Raw genomic sequence first — 19837 nt, 5'->3', positions numbered from 1 at the left:
TCAACAACCAGCGCCCGACCGCAAGTACCCCCATGCCTGCTAACAAACCATGAACTAATCACATCATCGGTACACGAGTCACTTGAGGCCAAATATAGGAAACTCAATCCTGTTATCCTGAACTTTCCAATGGAAAATGGTAAATCCTTAAAAGAAGATGTCAGCGAACTTGCAGGAGAATGCAACTTCGATCCTAGAAATATTGTCAAATGCCATCATATCAGACCCATAAACAAAAGAAAGGACGGTACGAACTTTCCATGTCTCATGAAAGTGACCTGCGACTCACCAATAAACACAACCAAATTTATAACAGCAATAAACAACAAGCTACAGGACGCTTTCCCCCAGTCGTGCATACATGCTCAACCTGATTTAACCTTTGCCCAAAAAGAAAAAAGACGCCAACTCCGCAGACAACTAGAAGAAAAACTCCAAAATGGAGACAACAGTTGGGTGATAGACTACAAACAATCCAAACTAGTACAAAAACCAAGTGACGCCACTAGCAGCCACCAAGGACACCAGCATGCAGGCACTGCATAGGAAATGTACAAGACCCTTGGGATAAAATCCATGCCTCACAGAACCTTGCATATCCACTTCACCAACATCCGCAGCCTCAACCTCCAACCTTAATAGCACCCACTAATCTGCAGTCCACCAAACCCCACCTACTCTTTTTAACAGAAATTCTCAACCTTCAAATCAAATCTCATCTTCTCCCAGCACTATTCATCTCAACCTTCCTAACTATACACTTTTTTTTAACTCCTTTTGACCCAAGGGTGGTGCCTGTGCATATATCCGCTCTGACATATCCTGCCAGAGAGCAACTGCCTTAGAATTGCCTGACTTCGACATTCTTTGGCTGAAGATATCCATTCCCCCACTCAGTCAAATTCATCTGCTGTCTCTATCACTCTCCTAATACCACCAATCACTCTGAGCTCTTTCATTTCCTCTCCCTAAAAGTTGATTTTCTCCAGTCCCACTTTCCTAACAGAAAAATCATCCTCTTGGGTGATTTCAATGTCCATAACACCAATTGGCTTTCCTCTTCCCGTTATACAGATCCTGCAGGCAAAGATGCTGAAACATTTGCAGTAACCAATGACCTCACACAAATTGTTCAAAAACCGACCAGAATACCAGATAACCCAAACCACTCCCCAAATACCCTAGATCTCTTCCTTACTAATGACTCCTCCAATTATGCAGTGAATGTAGTGAGCCCCTGGGCAATTCTGACCACAACTTAGTGCTCATCTCCTCCCACATGCAACAACACTTACACAGTCACTCCCACACAAGAGTAATTTGGCATTATAACAGTGCCAAGTGGGATAGTCTCTGAGATTACTATGCATCATTCCCATGGTTAGACTACTGTTTCTGGTCTTCCAGTCCAAACATATGCACTGAATGCATCACCAAAGTGATCCTCACTGGCATGAAAACATATATTCCTCACACTACTCAGACCTGCCATCCCCGAACTAAACCCTAGTTTTAGTTCGGGGATGGCAGGATAGTCTCCATGATAGTCTCCGAGACTACTATGCATCATTCCCATGGTTAAACTATTATTTCTGGTCTTCCAGTCCAAACATATGCACTGAACGCATCACCATAGTGATCCTCACTGGCATGAAAACATATATTCCCCACACTACTCAGACCTGCCATCCCCAAACTAAACCCTAGTTTTCCAAAAAATGTGCCAAGGCTATACAAATGAAAAATCAGGCATACCACAACTGGCTCAAATCAAGAACCCCATCCTCATTCAATGCCTATACTGAAGCCCATAACAAATGCAAGAAAATTATCAATACTTCCAAAACAGAATTTGAACGGACCAAAAGCAGGAAGCTTCCAGTCTGTCCAAACGGCAGACGTGCCTTTTGGTCTCTTGCAAAAGCAATTGGCTGTAACTTTTGCCTTACACTATTCCCACCTCTATCATACCCAGATGGCTCAATTGCAACATCACCCATAGAAAAAGCTAATCTCCTGGCATCACACTTTGCCTCCAATGCACACATAACTGACAATGGCAAATGCCCTCCAGTCATTCCAACTGTATCCTTTTTCCAAAAAGACACCACAAACCTGTTGTCTAAATCAGACACAAAAAAGTCTCCTGGCACTGACGGCATTCCTCCAATTATCCTGAAGGTTTGTGCATCAGAACTGACTCCTATCCTATGTCACCTGTACACACTCTCTTACTCCACTTATATATCCCAACACCTGGATACTGACCTATATTTAACCCATTCCCAAAAAGGGTGACAAATCACTGCCATCTATCTACCGCCCTATCTCACTCAACTTCAGTCCTATCTAAAGTAATGGAGAAAATCATCAACTTTCAACTCCTTATCTACCTTGAAGGTACCCAACTATTAAGCGACCACCAGTACGGATTCCGTCAAAGCAGTTCAACAGGAGATCTACTTTCATACATCATCCATCACTGGACAAACGCCATGGAGAAATTCGGTGAATCCCAAGTAGTTGCACTTGATATCTCTAAAGCTTTCGACCGAGTCTAGCACAAAGGCTTACTAAGCAAACTTCCATCATTTGGACTGCCTCAGGACTCTTGCAGATGGATTACCAGCTTCCTGTCTGGATGCACACTATGTGTGATGGTAGACAGCTCTCTATCCTCTCACCATCCAACTAATGTTGGGTCCCACAAGGTTCAGTTCTCTCACCGACTCTCTTCCTTTTATATATCAAATGACCCAGTGACGCACCCAGAGGGGGGGGGGCCAAGGAGCAACGGGCACCCCCAAAGAAAAGGATAAAACACTAGAAAAATTTTCAAAAATCTTTTCCTAATTAAAATTCATTTTTTTATTTATGTTGTGTGCTACTTATGAATTAGCGATCACTGCAGATGCTCAGTTATAGGTCGTATGCGATGCGTAGTGTGTATTCGCAAAACGTCTACCCAACTCGTCCCCCCCCCCAAGGTTAAATCCTGAGCGCTCGGCCCCCTCCAAGATTAAATTCTGAGTGCGCCACTGAAATGACCTACTTCAGTTGACCTCTAACCCAATACACGGTTTTGCAGATGACAGCACATTACATTCCTCCCTTTCATCTTCTGACAAACCCTACTCTACACTCACCTCAACCCACAGAAAATCAACCGCCACTGCCCTTAATTCTGACCTCCAAGCCATCTGCCAATGGGGCTCAGATAACCTTGTCAACTTCAATGCTAGTAAAACCCAGTTCTGTCTTATTTCTCACAAAAAAGAACCATGTTTTTGATAACACTGAAATTCTCAGACAAGATGAAATTTATCTTCTCGGAATTACTTTGACATCAAGCCTCTCCTGGCATAAATACATCACAACCACTGCATCCTCAGCTTCCAAAAAACTAGGTTTTCTCTTTCGCTCAAGATGCTACTTCACCTCTAAAGAGCTGTTAACACTATACAAGTCACAAATCCGCCAAGCTCTCGAATACTGCTCTCACATCTGGAGTGGGACTCCAAAAAGCTCCCTCAAAATGCTTGCCTCAATACAGAGGAGAGCAATTAGACTAATAAATGACCCATCCCTCACCAACTCACCCCCCCCCCCATTTTCACATAGACGCTTGGTCTCTGCAATCTGTATATTCTATAAATATTTCCAAGGAAAATGCTGATCTGAAACAGCATCAATAATTCCCCCACCCTGTACTAAGCCCACTGGAACATCTACAGCTGAATAAGTTTCTTCTTTCGCAACCTACCACCCATATACGGTACTAACGTGCTATAGGTTGACCAACCAACCTCCTGTATATGGGCCCAACATTAAAAATAAATAAATAAATAAATAAATAAATAAATAAATAAAAAAAAAGTCAATTTTCACTATAGCAAACATCATTATATCAAATTCACTCACTATAACAAATCCAAAAAATTCTAACCAAAGCCTCACATGCACAATGGCAAAGAAAAGGAAATTAACTGTTGCAAATTATCCACTATAACAAACTATTTTTGTTGTCACTAAAATTTTGCCATAGTGAAAGTCAACTGTATCAGTACATACATAATGGTTTCATCCACAGTTTATGCCGGTAACAGAGCAACATAACTTCAAAAAGACTTCTCAATTTCACACAGATTTACCAATAAAACACTTACTCAAAAAAGAGAGCACGTGCAACTGTTTCTCCATGAATGTGGTTTCTGTAGAAGAGTGTGTACAAGTAAGGCAGGAATGTATATCTGAGCATAAGAGAATGTTTAGCAGCTTTGGTCACCACAGGTCCGAGTGCTACTGGATCTTGATCCTGTACAGAAGATAAACCCTTCTTACATATTTTTAACATCTTGTAGTCCCCGAATTTAATATTATCATATCTAAGCATGAAAACTGCTTACTTTGCAATGTAAAAAAAAAAATAGGGAATATATGAAAATTCATATGACATGAAAATATTATTTATAAGAAAATAAATTACATAAAAAACATAAAAAAAGTTGATTTATTTAAAATGAAATACCATTAATTGGAACAATGCTGAATGTGAACTTTTTTTTTTGGATAAATAACATTTTTCTATTTCTCTTTCTTTTATATTTTTTTTTTTCTAGGAAAAAAATGTTAACTGTTAGTTGGAAAAATGAGAGATGAAAGAAACTTTATCCTATGTGTTAGGATAAAAGCATGTCATGACCAAGTAACTTTATATAAACATAACAAATGCCATTGTGATAGGGCAGCTAATATTATCAACATAGTTTGTTATGCCTGTCAAAGTATCTATTTTTCCAAAGGTCTGTCTCTCTCTGGTAAGATGAAAAAATTGCCACCTCTATATGAGACTAAGTTACTTTCAATTGAAAAGCATTACAAAGAATCCTTGTTTCCAAGACAGGATGTAAAACTTTGTTCTTTCAGAAATGCTTGATGAATAGCACCTGAGCTACGGAGAACTTAATGCAAAGAATTTAATTTCAAAGTTGCATCAGTCACAGTGGTCAGCCACTGTAGATATGTCAATTTATTCAAAAATCATCCAAGTTTTTAAAGTTCAGTTTATTTCTTATATTTCTATCTTAATACCACTGTTAATATACAATCAAATTCAGCATGGTACAGTGGAACTTCGGTTGTCAAACGCCTCTCATCTCGAACAAATCGGTTCCCGAACATATTTTCCAAACCAAAAACACACCGGTTTCGAAACAGAATCTCGGTTCCCGAACAGGCAAACCAGCAATCACGTGATCCCCGGGCTGAGATGTACGGCAGGAGAGCATCACTTAAGGCACAGCCTCCTCTCAACCCATACACCTGCTCAAATTTACATTGCCTTTTCTTGATTTTCTTTATGTTTTGCTTTTTTTTTTAATAAATTATTATTAAATAAGCCACCCTGGGACCAAAGAAGGATAGTGATAGCAGCAAAGCAAAAAGAAAAGTTGTTAGAACCATAATAAAGATGAAAAGAGGAATTTTATCCAAACATGAAAATGACATTTGTGTCTCGGATCTTGCTATTCAGTTCGGTATGGCGATATCAATGATCTGTACAATACTCAAAAATAAAGAGACGATCAAGGGAGCTGATGTTGTAAAAGAAGTTAAAGTTCTTACTAAACAGAGATCTCAGATGATTGAAGAAGTGGAAAAATTGTTGCTGATTTGGATAAACGAGAAACAATTAGCTTGGGTAACCGGGCAATTTTTCTATTCAGTGGATCCATGAAGTCTCTGTCCCAAATGTGAGAAAATACCTTCAAGATAAAAATTTGTTGCCATTGAAATGCCTTATTGTGATGGACAATGCTCCTGCTCACCCTCCAGGCTTGGAGGACGAGTTGGTGGAGGGGTTTGATTTTATCATAGTGAAGTTTCTATCCCCTAACACGACTCCTCTAATCCATCCCATGGATCAGCAGGTCATTTCAAACTTTAAGAAACTCTATACCAATGCACTGTTTCATAGGTGTTTTGAAGTGACCTCTGACACAGAATTAACACTCAGAGAATTCTGGAAAAATCCATTCAATATCCTCCATTGCTTAATATTCTTGACAAAGCCTGGGTGTAAGTGACTTACAGTACTATAAACTCGACCTGGAGGAAATTGTGGCCAAACTGTATAGCAGACAGAGACATTCAGGGCTTTGTTGCTATTGTCGATGATGTGTCTCTGGGCAAAAGCATGGGCTTGGAAGTTGGCAATGCTGATGTGGAGGACCACAGGAATGAGCTCACCACGGAAGAACTGGAACACCTTCAGCAGGAGCAGCAAAAGATGGTGATTGAAAAAATGTCTTCAGAGACAGAGGAAGGGAGGATTCCTAAGTCTTTGATCAAAGAAATATGTGTGAAATGGGGTGAGGTGCAAAGTTTTGTGGAAAGAGATCACCCTTTTTCATCTATATTTTATCTATTTATTGTGTTGATTCTTTTTATGTAAGATTTTATACATGAAGTACTGTTGTAAAGGTTTAAATAAGCAATCATCTGGGGTTCGGGAACAGATTATTCCATTTTACATTAATTCTTATGGGAAAATGGTTTTGGTTTTCAAACAAATCAGTTTCCAAACAGCCTTTAGGAATGAATTATGTTCAACAACTGAGGTTCCACTGTAATTGGAAAAAATCATCTCCATGTCAATGATAATTATAACAGTAAGAGGATTTCCCATTAAACTGCACATTTAGTCTCAACATTTCCTAATGTCTGAACTAGTAGTCACTGGTAAGAGATACATTCCATTGTGTGTGGTCATCCACTAATCAGAGAGATTTTTGTTATTTCAAATGGAAAGTATATCACTGTCACAAATCAACTATGTAACTATGAACACACGATACATCACTCAAGCAGAGAAATATTAACTGCTAGAAAATTATTTTCATTTATCTCATTTTTGAACTTTTATTGACATTTCAGCTATCAGCAGAGTTTGGACAATAGTTATCCAAGGTGCATTCATTCTATTCATTCATTCAAAGGTATTCACTCTCCATATAAACATAACAGGGTGATCAAAATTAAAGTATCATTGTTTAAGACCTTGTGGAGTACCACCTAATGATTTAAATGCGGTGAAACCTTGCAGAAATACATTGTGTATCATGTAGAAGCGATATCTGGAGAAGAAGAAAAAAAAAATAGAAAATTTTCCATTCAGAGGGAACTGCATGATGTAACGAATATAGATGTAGTAATTTTACTCTGTGTGTGTGTAAGAAGGAGAAAAGAGACATGAGCATAAGTAACATTTTTATTCACTTCATTATGCATTCATGGGCTGTACTTGTACTGTTCAATGTGCTTCCCATCCCGGTATGCCACAAACTGCATCCTTTGCACAGCGTGTTCAATGGCAAAACACAGCTGGTGGGGACTGATTATGCACATGCTGTGTCATGCTGTCTTTCAGAGCTGGTAAGTTATCATGATAACCCCAATAAATCCTGTCTTTGAGAAATCCCCAAAGTCAGAAGTCACAGGTGGTCAGATAAAGTGAATAAGGCAGCTATGCAGTGGGAAACTCAGAGTGGGAAGCTGATGACACTGGTTTCTGCAAAATGTTCTCAAAGAACCTCTTGTATGGGTTGATCGATATGTGGAGGGGTCCCATCCTATATGAAAATGACTGAATCCATGCAGGTGCAACTGTAGCTGTGGCACAACTAAATTCTTTATCATATTGCAATACCTCTTGGCAGTAACTGAGAAGGTCACAGGACCCAACTGGCAAATGTCCTCAAAGAAAAATGGTCCAATGATAAACGAAGCTCTAAACCCATACCAGACAGTCACTTTGAGTTAATGTAAAGGAATTTGTTGGATTGCAAGTGGGTTTTGCATAGCCCATACCAAGCAATTATGGGTATTAACAGCTCTGTCCCCACAAAATCATCCTCAGCCATGCAGTGTCCAGCTCCACTCAAGCAAGGAATGTTAAAGCAAATGTTAGTCAACTTTCAAAGTCCTGCAAATGCAATTCCTGTGTCAGGGTTATCTTGAATGGGTAGAAATTCAGAATCTTCCATAGAATTTTCCAGATAGTCATGAAAGGCACACCCATGTGTCTTGATACACACATACACTTCAGGAACCAATGCTATTATTCATGGCTTGCTCCACAATAGTGGTAGCAACTTCATTCACTTTGTTGTGAACTGATTGGCTTGTGACCTCTGCCAGATCTAACTTCCAACAATCGTGTTTCTTCAAAATAACTAATCATTCATCACAGAGCACATAGAGATAGTGGGCTTTGCATACATTTGTTTAGGTGATAAAATTCGTGGAGTGCAGCAACAGCATTGCAATTGTTTAGGTAGACAGCTTCATAAGCAAAGCATCTGAGTCTCAGGTCTGGTTTAGTCCCGAAGGTGTGGAAAGAGGGGAAAATAGTTTCACTGCATAAAGGAGGATCCAAGACTACGGTTGCAAATTACCGACCGATCAGCATATCAGGGTGCTATGCTGATCTGGGTATTAACAGCTCTGTCCCCACAAAATCATCCTCAGCCATGCAGTGTCCAGCTCCACTCAAGCAAGGAATGTTAAAGCAAATGTTAGTCAACTTTCAAAGTCCTGCAAATGCAATTCCTGTGTCAGGGTTATCTTGAATGGGTAGAAATTCAGAATCTTCCATAGAATTTTCCAGATAGTCATGAAAGGCACACCCATGTGTCTTGATACACACATACACTTCAGGAACCAATGCTATTATTCATGGCTTGCTCCACAATAGTGGTAGCAACTTCATTCACTTTGTTGTGAACTGATTGGCTTGTGACCTCTGCCAGATCTAACTTCCAACAATCGTGTTTCTTCAAAATAACTAATCATTCATCACAGAGCACATAGAGATAGTGGGCTTTGCATACATTTGTTTAGGTGATAAAATTCGTGGAGTGCAGCAACAGCATTGCAATTGTTTAGGTAGACAGCTTCATAAGCAAAGCATCTGAGTCTCAGGTCTGGTTTAGTCCCGAAGGTGTGGAAAGAGGGGAAAATAGTTTCACTGCATAAAGGAGGATCCAAGACTACGGTTGCAAATTACCGACCGATCAGCATATCAGGAGTCGTTGTCAAGGTCTTAGAGAAAGTAGTCAAGGGAAAAATACAGGAATGGATTGATGAAAACGAGATACTGTACAGGGGACAGCATGGCTTTGTGAAGGGTAGATCATGCTTCAGTAACTTGCTCAAGTTTTATAACAAGGTGACGGCTGAACTGGATAAGGGAAATGGGTTTACAGTGATACTGCTGGACCTGGCAAAGGCGTTTGCCAGGTCCAGCAGTATCACTGTAATCTGTAAACTACTCTGTAAACTACAACATATGGGAATGGATATAGGATTGGTGAGATGGATAGGTGGTTGGTTGATGGAGAGATATCAAAGAGTAGTTTATTCAGGAGTAGAGTCCAAAAGACTGCCTGTGACTAGTGGTGTGCTGCAGGGTTCTGTTCTTGGACCACTGCTGTTTAATCTGTTCATTAACGATATAGGGAAGGATCTAAGTGGAACAATTCATTTGTTCGCTGATGATGCAAAGTTGGGTAGGGCAATAGTGAATGCAGAAGATGTCAAAATCTTGCAGGACGACTTGGATAGATTGGAGTTCTGAGCTAAGGAGAATGGATGTCAATTTAATGTGACAAAATGTAAGGTTATGCATTTTGGGGTGAAAAGATTAGCAGCAGTATACCACATTGGTGGAACTGTACTCCAAGAGATTGATGAGGCCAGGGACTTGGGAGTGTTGATGGATAGGGAGATGAAGTTTAGGGGGCACATTGCAAAAGTAGCTAAATCAGCTCATCAACTCACTTGGTTGTTGAAAAATACCTTGACGAGCAGAGACAAGCAAGTTATTGTACCTCTGTACCGAGCCTTGATAAGACCTCATCTCGACTACTGTGCCCAGATTTGGCCACCTCGGTTCCTTCTTGATGGGGAGGAGGTGGAGAGGATCCAGAGGCGAGTGACTAAGATGAATACAGGTCTATGGAATGAACCATATGAGAACAGGTTGAAGATTTGTGGGTTGCAGAAACTAGTTGATAGGCGGAGGAGGGGAGATATGATTGAGACATTCAAATTGCTAAAGGGATTCTATAGGATTAATTCAGAGGATATTTTTGAGATTAGGACTGGTGTTGGGAGAACTAGGGGACACCTATGGAAACTGGGCAAGAGTGTGGTTAGCAGGGGTGTTAGAGCTGGGTTCTTTACTTTTAGAGTGGTAAATGAGTGGAATAAGCTGCCAGAGTCTGTTGTGGGTGCTATGATGGTGAACGAGTTCAAGACAAGGTATGATAGATACTGTGAGAATGTAATCACATAGTTGTGTGGACATGATGTTTAGGGCCTCCCTCGATGAGTCTAAGGACTCCTGGAGTCGCCCGAAATAATAATAATAATAATAATGTTGGGGCAAGGTTAGTGCCATCACTGTGGACAGTATTAACAACTAGAATGAAGGGAAAAATCCCGTGCCAATCTTTTTAAACCCTCCTGGCACCTGCTGAGTTGCATGATATGCAAATTCCATGTATTTGGTTTTACAAAAGTAGTTCCAATTGGTGGTGAATTTTGGAACTACTTTTTTTTTTTCTGTTTCTCAGATACATGACACACAACGTATTCCTGCAAAGCTTTGCGGCATTTGGATTCACTAGATGTCACTCCACTTGGCCTTAAACAGGGATATTTTAATTTTGATCACCCTGTATATATATTGTACATATTGTAGAAATTCCTAATAAATTAAAACCATACAATTCTAGATTCCTGATATATGGGGTACTGAAATATCCACAAATAAAATGTGACATTACACCCAACTGTGGATGACAATAATTCAAGCAGCTGCAATTAGCTAAACACTTAGCCAAAGTGATGTCCCAGTATACTAACACCATCTTTTCACACATAAAAAACTCTTCCCACTTTAAGTTCAGTACAGAAAAACCTCACCTTCCATCATACTTACTCACAGTCAGTTTTGACATCTTCCATCTATATTCACCAATATTTCACTTAAAGACATACTGCCTGAGATAGTGGGAGGAAATTCAGTTTTGCATAATATCCAAGTGTCAATTTCCTGCCAATATCTCAGCTTGTTTCAAGTTAATGGTACTTTTCTTCCAAATGTAATCCATATACATGAATAGAGTGAGAATAACATGCACCTGATTTTGAATCACACTATCTTTCTGTGTATTTTTTTAAATTCCCAGTACTGACTTACAGTTCACCTATAAGCTCCACATTGCTTTGTATAATGTTCTTTACATAGAAACCTACAATTTTGAAGAGCTTCTTATATTTATACCTTATCATATGCGTTTTCCAAATCTACAAAACTTAAATACAAATTCTTATACATTCCCACGATTTCTCAACTATTTGTCTTAAATAAAAAATCTACCCTAACAAGTTACTCTCCAATCCCTATCTTTTCCATAATTTTCCTCATTTAATAATGCCATACTTAATATTGACATAACTGCTAACTACCTTCATTCATAACATTTATCCTTACGAAACAAATTTAAGTGTAAATCTACTTAGGATCTTCCAGAGATCTCACATGTCACCGCACCCCTCATTTTATAATGTATGAGCATGCACTAGGGGTAGCTTAAGGGTCAAAGCCAAATAGCTGGAAGGAGACCTCCATTGCTTTTCAGGAATGCGGAGAACTGACTGGGACTTCTGACCTCATGTGGTGTGCCCTGTTAGCAGGTATCTACTGGGTACTGAACGAATGAGGATGGGCTGGCAATTTGAGATTTTAGCTAACCGAATTGTACCCTCTATTGACTTAAACCACAAATGCATATGATGGTACAGCATCATGAGATATCATGCTGGCTGGGGTATTGCTCAGATAAACGAGGCCCTCGCTGTTTTTGTCAGGGGAACCAGGACAAACAATGAAAAGTCAGCTAATTGATTGATTGAAACAAGCTTCAACTCAACGTCTAGAAGAAGAAGAAGAATAAACCCAACATCAGAAGAACTGAAGATAGAAACCATCGATATAAGGAGTATTAATGGAAAGAAATTGAACTTCCAGAAGAATTGGAAAAGTACCAAGTGGACATAATTGGCATTACTGAGACAAAGAAGACAAAAATAGGTGAGATCTTACTAAATAATAAGTATAGGATGTTATTTTCAGGCAATAATGATCAAGGAAAGGAAGGAATAGCAGTAGCATTCAATACAAACATGAAGATTAACTTCTTGATCGGAAGGCAGTTTCAAGAAGAGTTATGTTTGTGTTGAATGCTACCGCTACTCCTTAATTCCTCAACTTCAAAATGGGGACATGGACAAAGAAAAGTATTTGTGCCTATGGTCCCATAAAAGGATCTTATAAAGAAGAAGTGGAGGAATTTTTTAAGTCACTAGAACACCAAGCTGACATAAAGAAAATGGAAAAAGTGGTCCTTATTGAAGGTCTGAACAGCAAAGAAAGAAATGAATCCCACCAGGCATACAGAAATATTTTGGGAAAATTTGGAAAAAAGGGAAGCTAATAATAATGGTAAGTATTTATTGGACTTCTGCTCGGGACATGGACTAGTCATTACTAACACCATGTTTTAACATAAAGATGTGTACAAGTTCACATGGAGAGAAGACACAAGAAATAAGAAAAGCCTCATTGACTACATCATTGTTGATGGTGATATCATCATGCTAGTTCAGTATACAAAAGTGTACAGAGGATATGAAACTGGAAGTGACTTAGTACTAAGCAAGATAAAAATGGATATCACATTGAAAAGAACAGTATGTAAGAAAGTTTTAAAAAGAATTAAAGTTGAGCAGCTTTAACAGGTAAATTGTAGACTCGACTATACAAACATCATTGAAGAAAAAATGAAACAAATTGAAAACAAGAAACCAAACTTTGGAGTCTCACTGGCAAACTTCGAAGAAGACATTGATTGATTCAGCTAAGGAGGTATGTGGTGAAATTGTCTGCAAGGATAGAAAAATAAGAACATCATGGTGGACACAGGAAGTTAAAGAAGCAGTCCTGGAAAAGAAGAAAGCATAACAAAAGTTCCTAGCAAATAAGCTGGCAGATGCCGACTTATTTGCTTAGTTGGCAGATGCTTATTTGCTAGGAAAGGCCAAGGAGGCCTGAAGATCATACATGGCATCCTTTCATGCCACTTCATTGTATGAAAGGATTCCAAGTAAAGTCTTAAGAACAGGGTTTCCAGATTCAAATCCTCATCCCCTCTGCAATACAAATTGTTACAGATTTACTATCTTTTCCAGCTGAAACTGTTTATGACATGGAAAATATTTACCTATTCAGTCAAATGGCTATAAACAAAGCAAAAAGTGGTTAATTTTGTTTGGTTTCAATTACATCAATACAACTATGGCCACAAAGCTACTGTAATTAGGCTTATAATTACATATACTCTTTTAGCTGGTTTGTTTTGTTAGAAGAATGTGAGTTACCATAAGGAAAATCCAACTTCATAAGAACGCCAACTCACTCACCTTTTGTAGCACCCATATTAATGTTCTTCACATCCTAGATAGGATTTGAATCCAATTTCTCTCCACCAAAGAATTACTATCCTTCTACCCGTGACAAGGAAGCACTCCATGGTTAGTCAAATTAATTTTAATTACATATCAATTATTGTTGGTATGTATGTATGTATGTATGCAATACATCTGGCACAGCAATCCCAAATGTCCACCCTGATGTACTAAATGTACGATAAGTTTACAACCTTGCATGAGTGGGACTCATATTACTAAAAAAAAATCTATAAGTAATTCATATATTAACGTACAGAATTTCATTTACTAAGACACAAATTTATTTAGTATTAACAAGATTATGGACTTAAAACAATTATTATCATCAAAGTAATATCCAAATTATTAAAAAAAAAAAAGAAAAGAACATACAATTGCATTATAATCATTATGATTTCTGGAGAATGGATAGAAGGCTCCCAAGGCTGACCATCTTGCACATAGCTCAAGTGTTGTATTTCCATGAAATCCACATATATCACTTCCAACCAGAGGAATTCCAAACATATTAAAGTTGATTATTGCTTAATAAACAAAAGTCAAAGCTGTTAGAATATTACACTGCAGACTACACTTTAGTGTAAAATCATTATTTTATTATGTACCCTCCCCCTCTTAAAAGATAACACACTAAGCTATCTTAAGCAAAAAAAATCAGATTACTGGTATCCTTCAAAAACTATTTAATTAATCTCATAAAACATTTATTCATGTTTTGAAATATAATTAAATGAACAGAAAGGTTTAATAATTCAGATTATTCTGAACCACATAGCAATTACTTACATGCAATACTCCATCTCATATCATCCCAGGTAGAAAACATATCTCCATTCCAATGTCCACTATAATGACCTATGCCTGGAAATGTAGATCTGGAGATGATGAAAGGACGTTTCGATCGAATACTTGATAAAGCACTATAAGATAAAAGACAGAAACATTAAAAATGATTTTCAAGCTTATATAGCATTTAATGGAAAATTAAATAACATTAAAATTAAAAAAAAAAAAATTAAATAACAAGAAAATTAAAGAAACATTAAAAATGATTTTCAAGCTTATACAGCATTTAATGGAAAATTAAATAACTTTCACACAATGACATAACTACTGTACTGTAAACCTTGAAGGGAGCTTGGATAATCCAATTAAAGTGCTATAAACTGTAACCGGTGTTCCCAGGACACAAAACTATAGAGAGGCACATGAAAGCAATATCATCTGGTGCAAGGAGTTTAATGAAACCAAAAAACAATTTTAATTAACTTATGAATAATTATTTTATATATATATATATATATATATATATATATATATATATATATATATATATATATATATATATATATATATATATATATATATATATAACCTCTGTAGCTCAGTCAGTATAGATGAAGCCCTTTGGTCGGAAAGACCTGGGTTCAACTGAGGAACCTTTATCTGATCTCTTTCAACTGAAGGTGAATTAGCTGTTCTCATACAGAGGTAGAGAGTTTTTTCACCTGGAAACTCAGATTTTTTGTACCTCAGAACAGGCAAACTAGCCTCGTGAACACACACACACACTGATCTACAGAAATGAATATTTACTACAATGTGAAAGAGATAGAGTCCTCACCACATTATTTTTACATCCATAGTCAACCATGAGTCACATGATGATGATATACAGGGTGTTCGGGATAAATTTGACAGTTTCGTAAGGAAAAAGAAAATCTTCTTTGTATCTATTAAATTTAATGAATTGACAAAAAAACATTACAGGCAGAGTTAATTACAATACTATCAACAAGATTTACTCAAAATAACCACCATTAGCATCGATCACAGCTTCAATTCTGCTTCGGAACCTCGAACAAGCTGATGCTACAGTCTCCCTGGGAAGGGCCGCAAAAACTGTTTTAATTTTATCCATTAACTGGGCTTTTGTATTACTGGAAGTGCGATTGGTGTCTTTTTCAACTGCGCCCCATACAAAATAATCCATGGGGTTAAGGTCTGGGGAGTTTGGAGGCCAAACATTTGGACTGGTGAAGTCGTAGAAATTTTCAGACAACCATTTTTGACTTTTCCCAGAGGTGTGGCAAGGGGCCGAATCCTGCTGCCATACATACGGCCTACCATTGGCTACCCTTGTTATCCAGGGCTTGACTACAGTTAGCAACTCCACGAACAAAGCCCGAATTCCAATGCCAGGGTTCTTCAACACCTGTTCCTGCAGATTTGCGAGGAATTCTGCTGTACGAACGCAATCAGATCGTCTGCTAGGGATCTTTCTTCTTGCTACATCCTCGTAGTCACCATTGCAAGTCTCTAGTTCATGCCTGATTGTTTTTACTGTATTCAGGGAGCATTGGGCAGCAGTCGTAATATCCTTATTTTGATGGCGGGCACGAATCATCATGATACAAGTTATTCTCTTCCATGATTCAGGTGGGTTCCAGCTATCCATCCTTTCTGACATCTTGTATATGAATGAAGAAGGGTCCAAACTTTTAAATGAAGAGAAGTGTGTGTTAATACATGTAACTTACGGAAAAATATAATTAATTATAAATATGTCAAATTTATCCCGAACACCCTGTATATATATATATATATATATATGTGTGTGTATGTATATATCAGCAGCGTGGTTGACCGAGTAGTTGCCATACATGCTCTTCAAGCAACAAACTGTGGGTTCGAATCCTGTCATGGACATGGATGTTTGTCTTTAGGTTGGGAGATGGCTGTCATCATCACATCATGGTAGTCTACCTCCTGGATGGAGATGACACATGATGATATATATATATCACTGGCATGGTTGACCGAGTGGTTGGTGTATCCAATCTTCAATCAACAAACTGTGGGTTCGAATCCTGTCATGGGTATGGATGTTTGCGATTGCCTTTAGGTTGGGAGATGACTGTCATCACCTGATGTAAGACCACTTCCCCCTGCTTATTGCAGGCCAGAAGTGGCCTGAAAAAGTCCTATGTTTGGCCTCTAGAGCAGATTTCCAGAGTATGTAAAAAATAAATTAAAAATACAAAAAAATATATATATAAAATTGATAAAAAAAATATGCTTAGCCTTCCCATGGTGCAAAATGTACTACAAGTTTGAAAATAATGTTTTGTGGGCGGGAGCAACATAAAATATATATTTAGTATATATGATTAAGAGCTTATAAGGCAGAATGCCAGAAAAAGATGATAACACAATTTAATTGACAACACAACTTTTCATCCTAATTGTACAGGATTTCTGCAGGTGTGAACATACAAACTAATAAACTAGTAGACAAAATAGTAAGGACTAACAAAGGTAACAACTATTATGCAGTCATAGGAGACATGTATTTTAAAATATTTCTAATTGTTCAGAATGTTGTGCATGTTTACACATTCATGTGCACATGCTTGGCTAATGAAAGCTAGGATGTACTCAGACAAGTTGATACTTGAGTTAATATTTAGATGTTTAGAATCTAATGCCATTTCCAAAGGCTCTCAGATTTTTTTTTCTGTTATATCATAGCAATGGTGTAATAGTTAGGATTAACCTTTGTTAGTCCTTACTGTTTTGTTTACTAGTTTGTATGTATGTTTATACCTGAAGAAATCTTGTGCAATTAGGATGAAACATCGTCTTGTCAATTAAAATAATGTTATCATCTTATTCTTTTGTTCTGCTTTATAAACTCTTAGTCACATATTCATGAACTGGAAAGTCTACATGCTTCTATTTAGTGTGTGTGTGTGTGTAGTAAGCAGATAAATATTTTCAGTATCAAGCTTTTTTATTTTTTATTTCCCAGCACTCTTTAGCTCTTTTTAGAATTCAATTAGTAACTAGTTTCTAACTTCATCAATGCCAAAAGATTTGGCATGATCTCAAGTTAGTGTTTGGTAGTGCATGAAATGACAGCACAACACTATGGCAGACAATTGCCATTTCATGTTTCTAATCCTAACTAGTATATTATAGTTTAGATACCATATAGACTCTATGACTATTTTTGAGTTGTTGGCTTAAAACACCAGTTTCATCTGAAAAAAAAAGAAAAAAACTCTACTTACCTGTCAAAGCTAATAGCAATAATATAGCTAAGATGATGGGACTGTTCTTCACAGTCCTGATATGAGAACAGATTGAGAATTTGAGAACAGACATGAGTGTAGGGCTATGTCATGACTGCAAGTTGAATCTCCTGATTCAACTTGCAGTCATGACATAGCCCTACACTCATTCCGAAAATGTTCCAATGATGGTCAGTCGACCGAAACGGTCCGCACCCAGTTAACGCTCTCCCCTGCCCCAGTTTCCCCATAAGTAAACCCTCCTCCTCCCCCAAAAAAGTGCCCTTAAACACGATAATATATACAGTAAAACCCCTTTTTTACCCTTTTCAGGGGACTAATGGAAAAAAGTGTAAATAGCAGGAAATGTAAAAAGATGTTTAAATAAGGCTAAAAGATGACTTACTGCTAGTATGTGAGTCTACATACCAGATTACAAAATTTAATAACTGAAAATAAATGAATTTACAATTACTTACATTTATCTATTTAAAATAATCTTTATTTGTTGATTGTTTTTTTTTTTTTTAACACACCAGATGGCTTTGCATTGAGTTCTCGTGTTCAAAGTGGACACAAAGAGTCCAAGATCTTTTGCTAAATGCACATGTGTTCTGGAATGCCAATCTACACGTCGCAGAATTGCCATCTTTTCTTCTACCGAAATACATTTTCTGTCTTTTTTCTCCATACTAACATGGATAATCCACCACTGCAACTTGAAAGCAACTTTCACACGCTAAATTACGTAGCAGAAATTTCCCTTCCTGGGAAATGCTATCAAAGGCCTTTTGGAGGTCCAACGATGCCATATATAGAGGCTTAAGGTGGCATCAGGAATCAGAGAGAAGAGAAGAAAGAAGATATATATATATTCTCAGCACAGCCATCCGAAGGGACAAAAGCTCTCTGTCTATAATCATGCTGTATATGTTGCTGGAGTCAAGTCATTTAACTAAGATTTTATGATAGAGTCTAAGTATCGCAGGGGATATGGTAATAGGTCTAAAGTCTGATGCACGGGTTGAAGTTTCTTTCTTCGGAATGAAGATAGTTTTTCAAGTGCGCAGGTATGGTGGTATTGCTTTACTGGAAAGGAGAATGTCCAATAAGTCTTGAAGAATCTTCAACAGCACCTTCCGAAGCCTAGCCGCAGGAAAGCCATTAAGCCCAGAGGTGGAGAAATTGGATGGAAGAGCTGCTTTGATCTCCTGGATGGAGACAGGTTGGTATATTTGAAGGGCAGAAATGGACCTCGATATCATGGGTTGGTCATCATCAGGGAAATGTGGAGATGAAGCAGAAAAGACTACTCCAGAATTTAACAAAATCATCATGTAAGTCTGCTAGAGATGCAGGGGAAGCGCCGTCAAGGATGGTCTTGGCACATTGCCTGTATTCTTTTTATACAGGGCCTGCATAGCTGTATAGACCCTCTTCCTCTGCTTCCTATTTGATAAAGTTATTGTAGAATTAGACGTAGGCTGATGCTGACGAGGCATCAAGTGTTCAGAGAATTCAGCACGGAGGTAGTCATTTAACTGATCTGTGATATCCATTCCCAGAAGGTGAGTCTGGATGAGAGATTTAAGAATTTGATGGTAATATTAAGGAAGAGGAGGATTATCTAGAGATGACGTCAGTCTGAGAATCAAAGCCTCCTTCAATAGCAGGATGGTGGCTGGAAGATGGAGAGGCAGGGACAGGAGATACAGAGATATTACCCGTCCCTACCTGTGCCAGATGGGCTGTGCTAAATCTTGAACTAAGGCTTTGTAACTGGCTTTCCGTCTATGACACTTGATGGCAACCAAAGATCTTAATGGGAACACCTTAAATAAAGCCTCATTGATGTTCTTTATCACTTGAGCCGTCAACTCGATCTCATGAGCGGCGAGGATTTTTTCTTCTATGGAAGTCCAACGTGCTTTGAAGCGCTTCGTTCTTATTGTAGCATTGGCTTCGGCTGGATGTTTTGAGGTGCGATGCATGCCAAGGCCGACTGCAGTGGAGAATGCACGATCGCAGACCTGACACACAAAGTGTCTGAGATTTGGAACTCCTTGACCGCCGGAACAAGCATGATGAGAACTTGAAGATATGGGTTGATGACAGTGCATGCAGAGCTTTCTTTTAACTTTCTTCCTGAGGATGCTGCTGGGACAGAT

At 38.2% G+C, this 19837-nt stretch overlaps 1 protein-coding gene across 1 annotated transcript in view; it reads right to left on the bottom strand.

Moving 5' to 3' along the window:
* The window catches only part of LOC150097206 (lysosomal alpha-glucosidase-like), a 152104-nt gene that overhangs the window by 37974 nt on the left and 94293 nt on the right, over positions 1–19837 (bottom strand). Inside the window, exons 10-12 of the mRNA XM_090406804.1 lie at positions 14383–14516; positions 13969–14120; positions 4167–4315 (exon numbers count right to left, since the gene is read on the bottom strand). Coding sequence (XP_090262930.1) covers positions 4167–4315; positions 13969–14120; positions 14383–14516 — 435 coding nt within the window. The remainder of the gene's footprint in view (positions 1–4166; positions 4316–13968; positions 14121–14382; positions 14517–19837) is intronic.

Source organism: Typopeltis vanoorti, chromosome 17 (assembly GCF_054136105.1).
Source record: "Typopeltis vanoorti isolate ZY-2024b chromosome 17, IOZ_Tvanoo_1.0, whole genome shotgun sequence".
NCBI classification, from domain to species: Eukaryota; Metazoa; Arthropoda; class Arachnida; order Uropygi; family Thelyphonidae; genus Typopeltis; species Typopeltis vanoorti.
The sequence above is the reverse complement of the archived record's forward strand: the minus strand, read 5'-3'. Positions and strand labels throughout refer to the sequence as shown.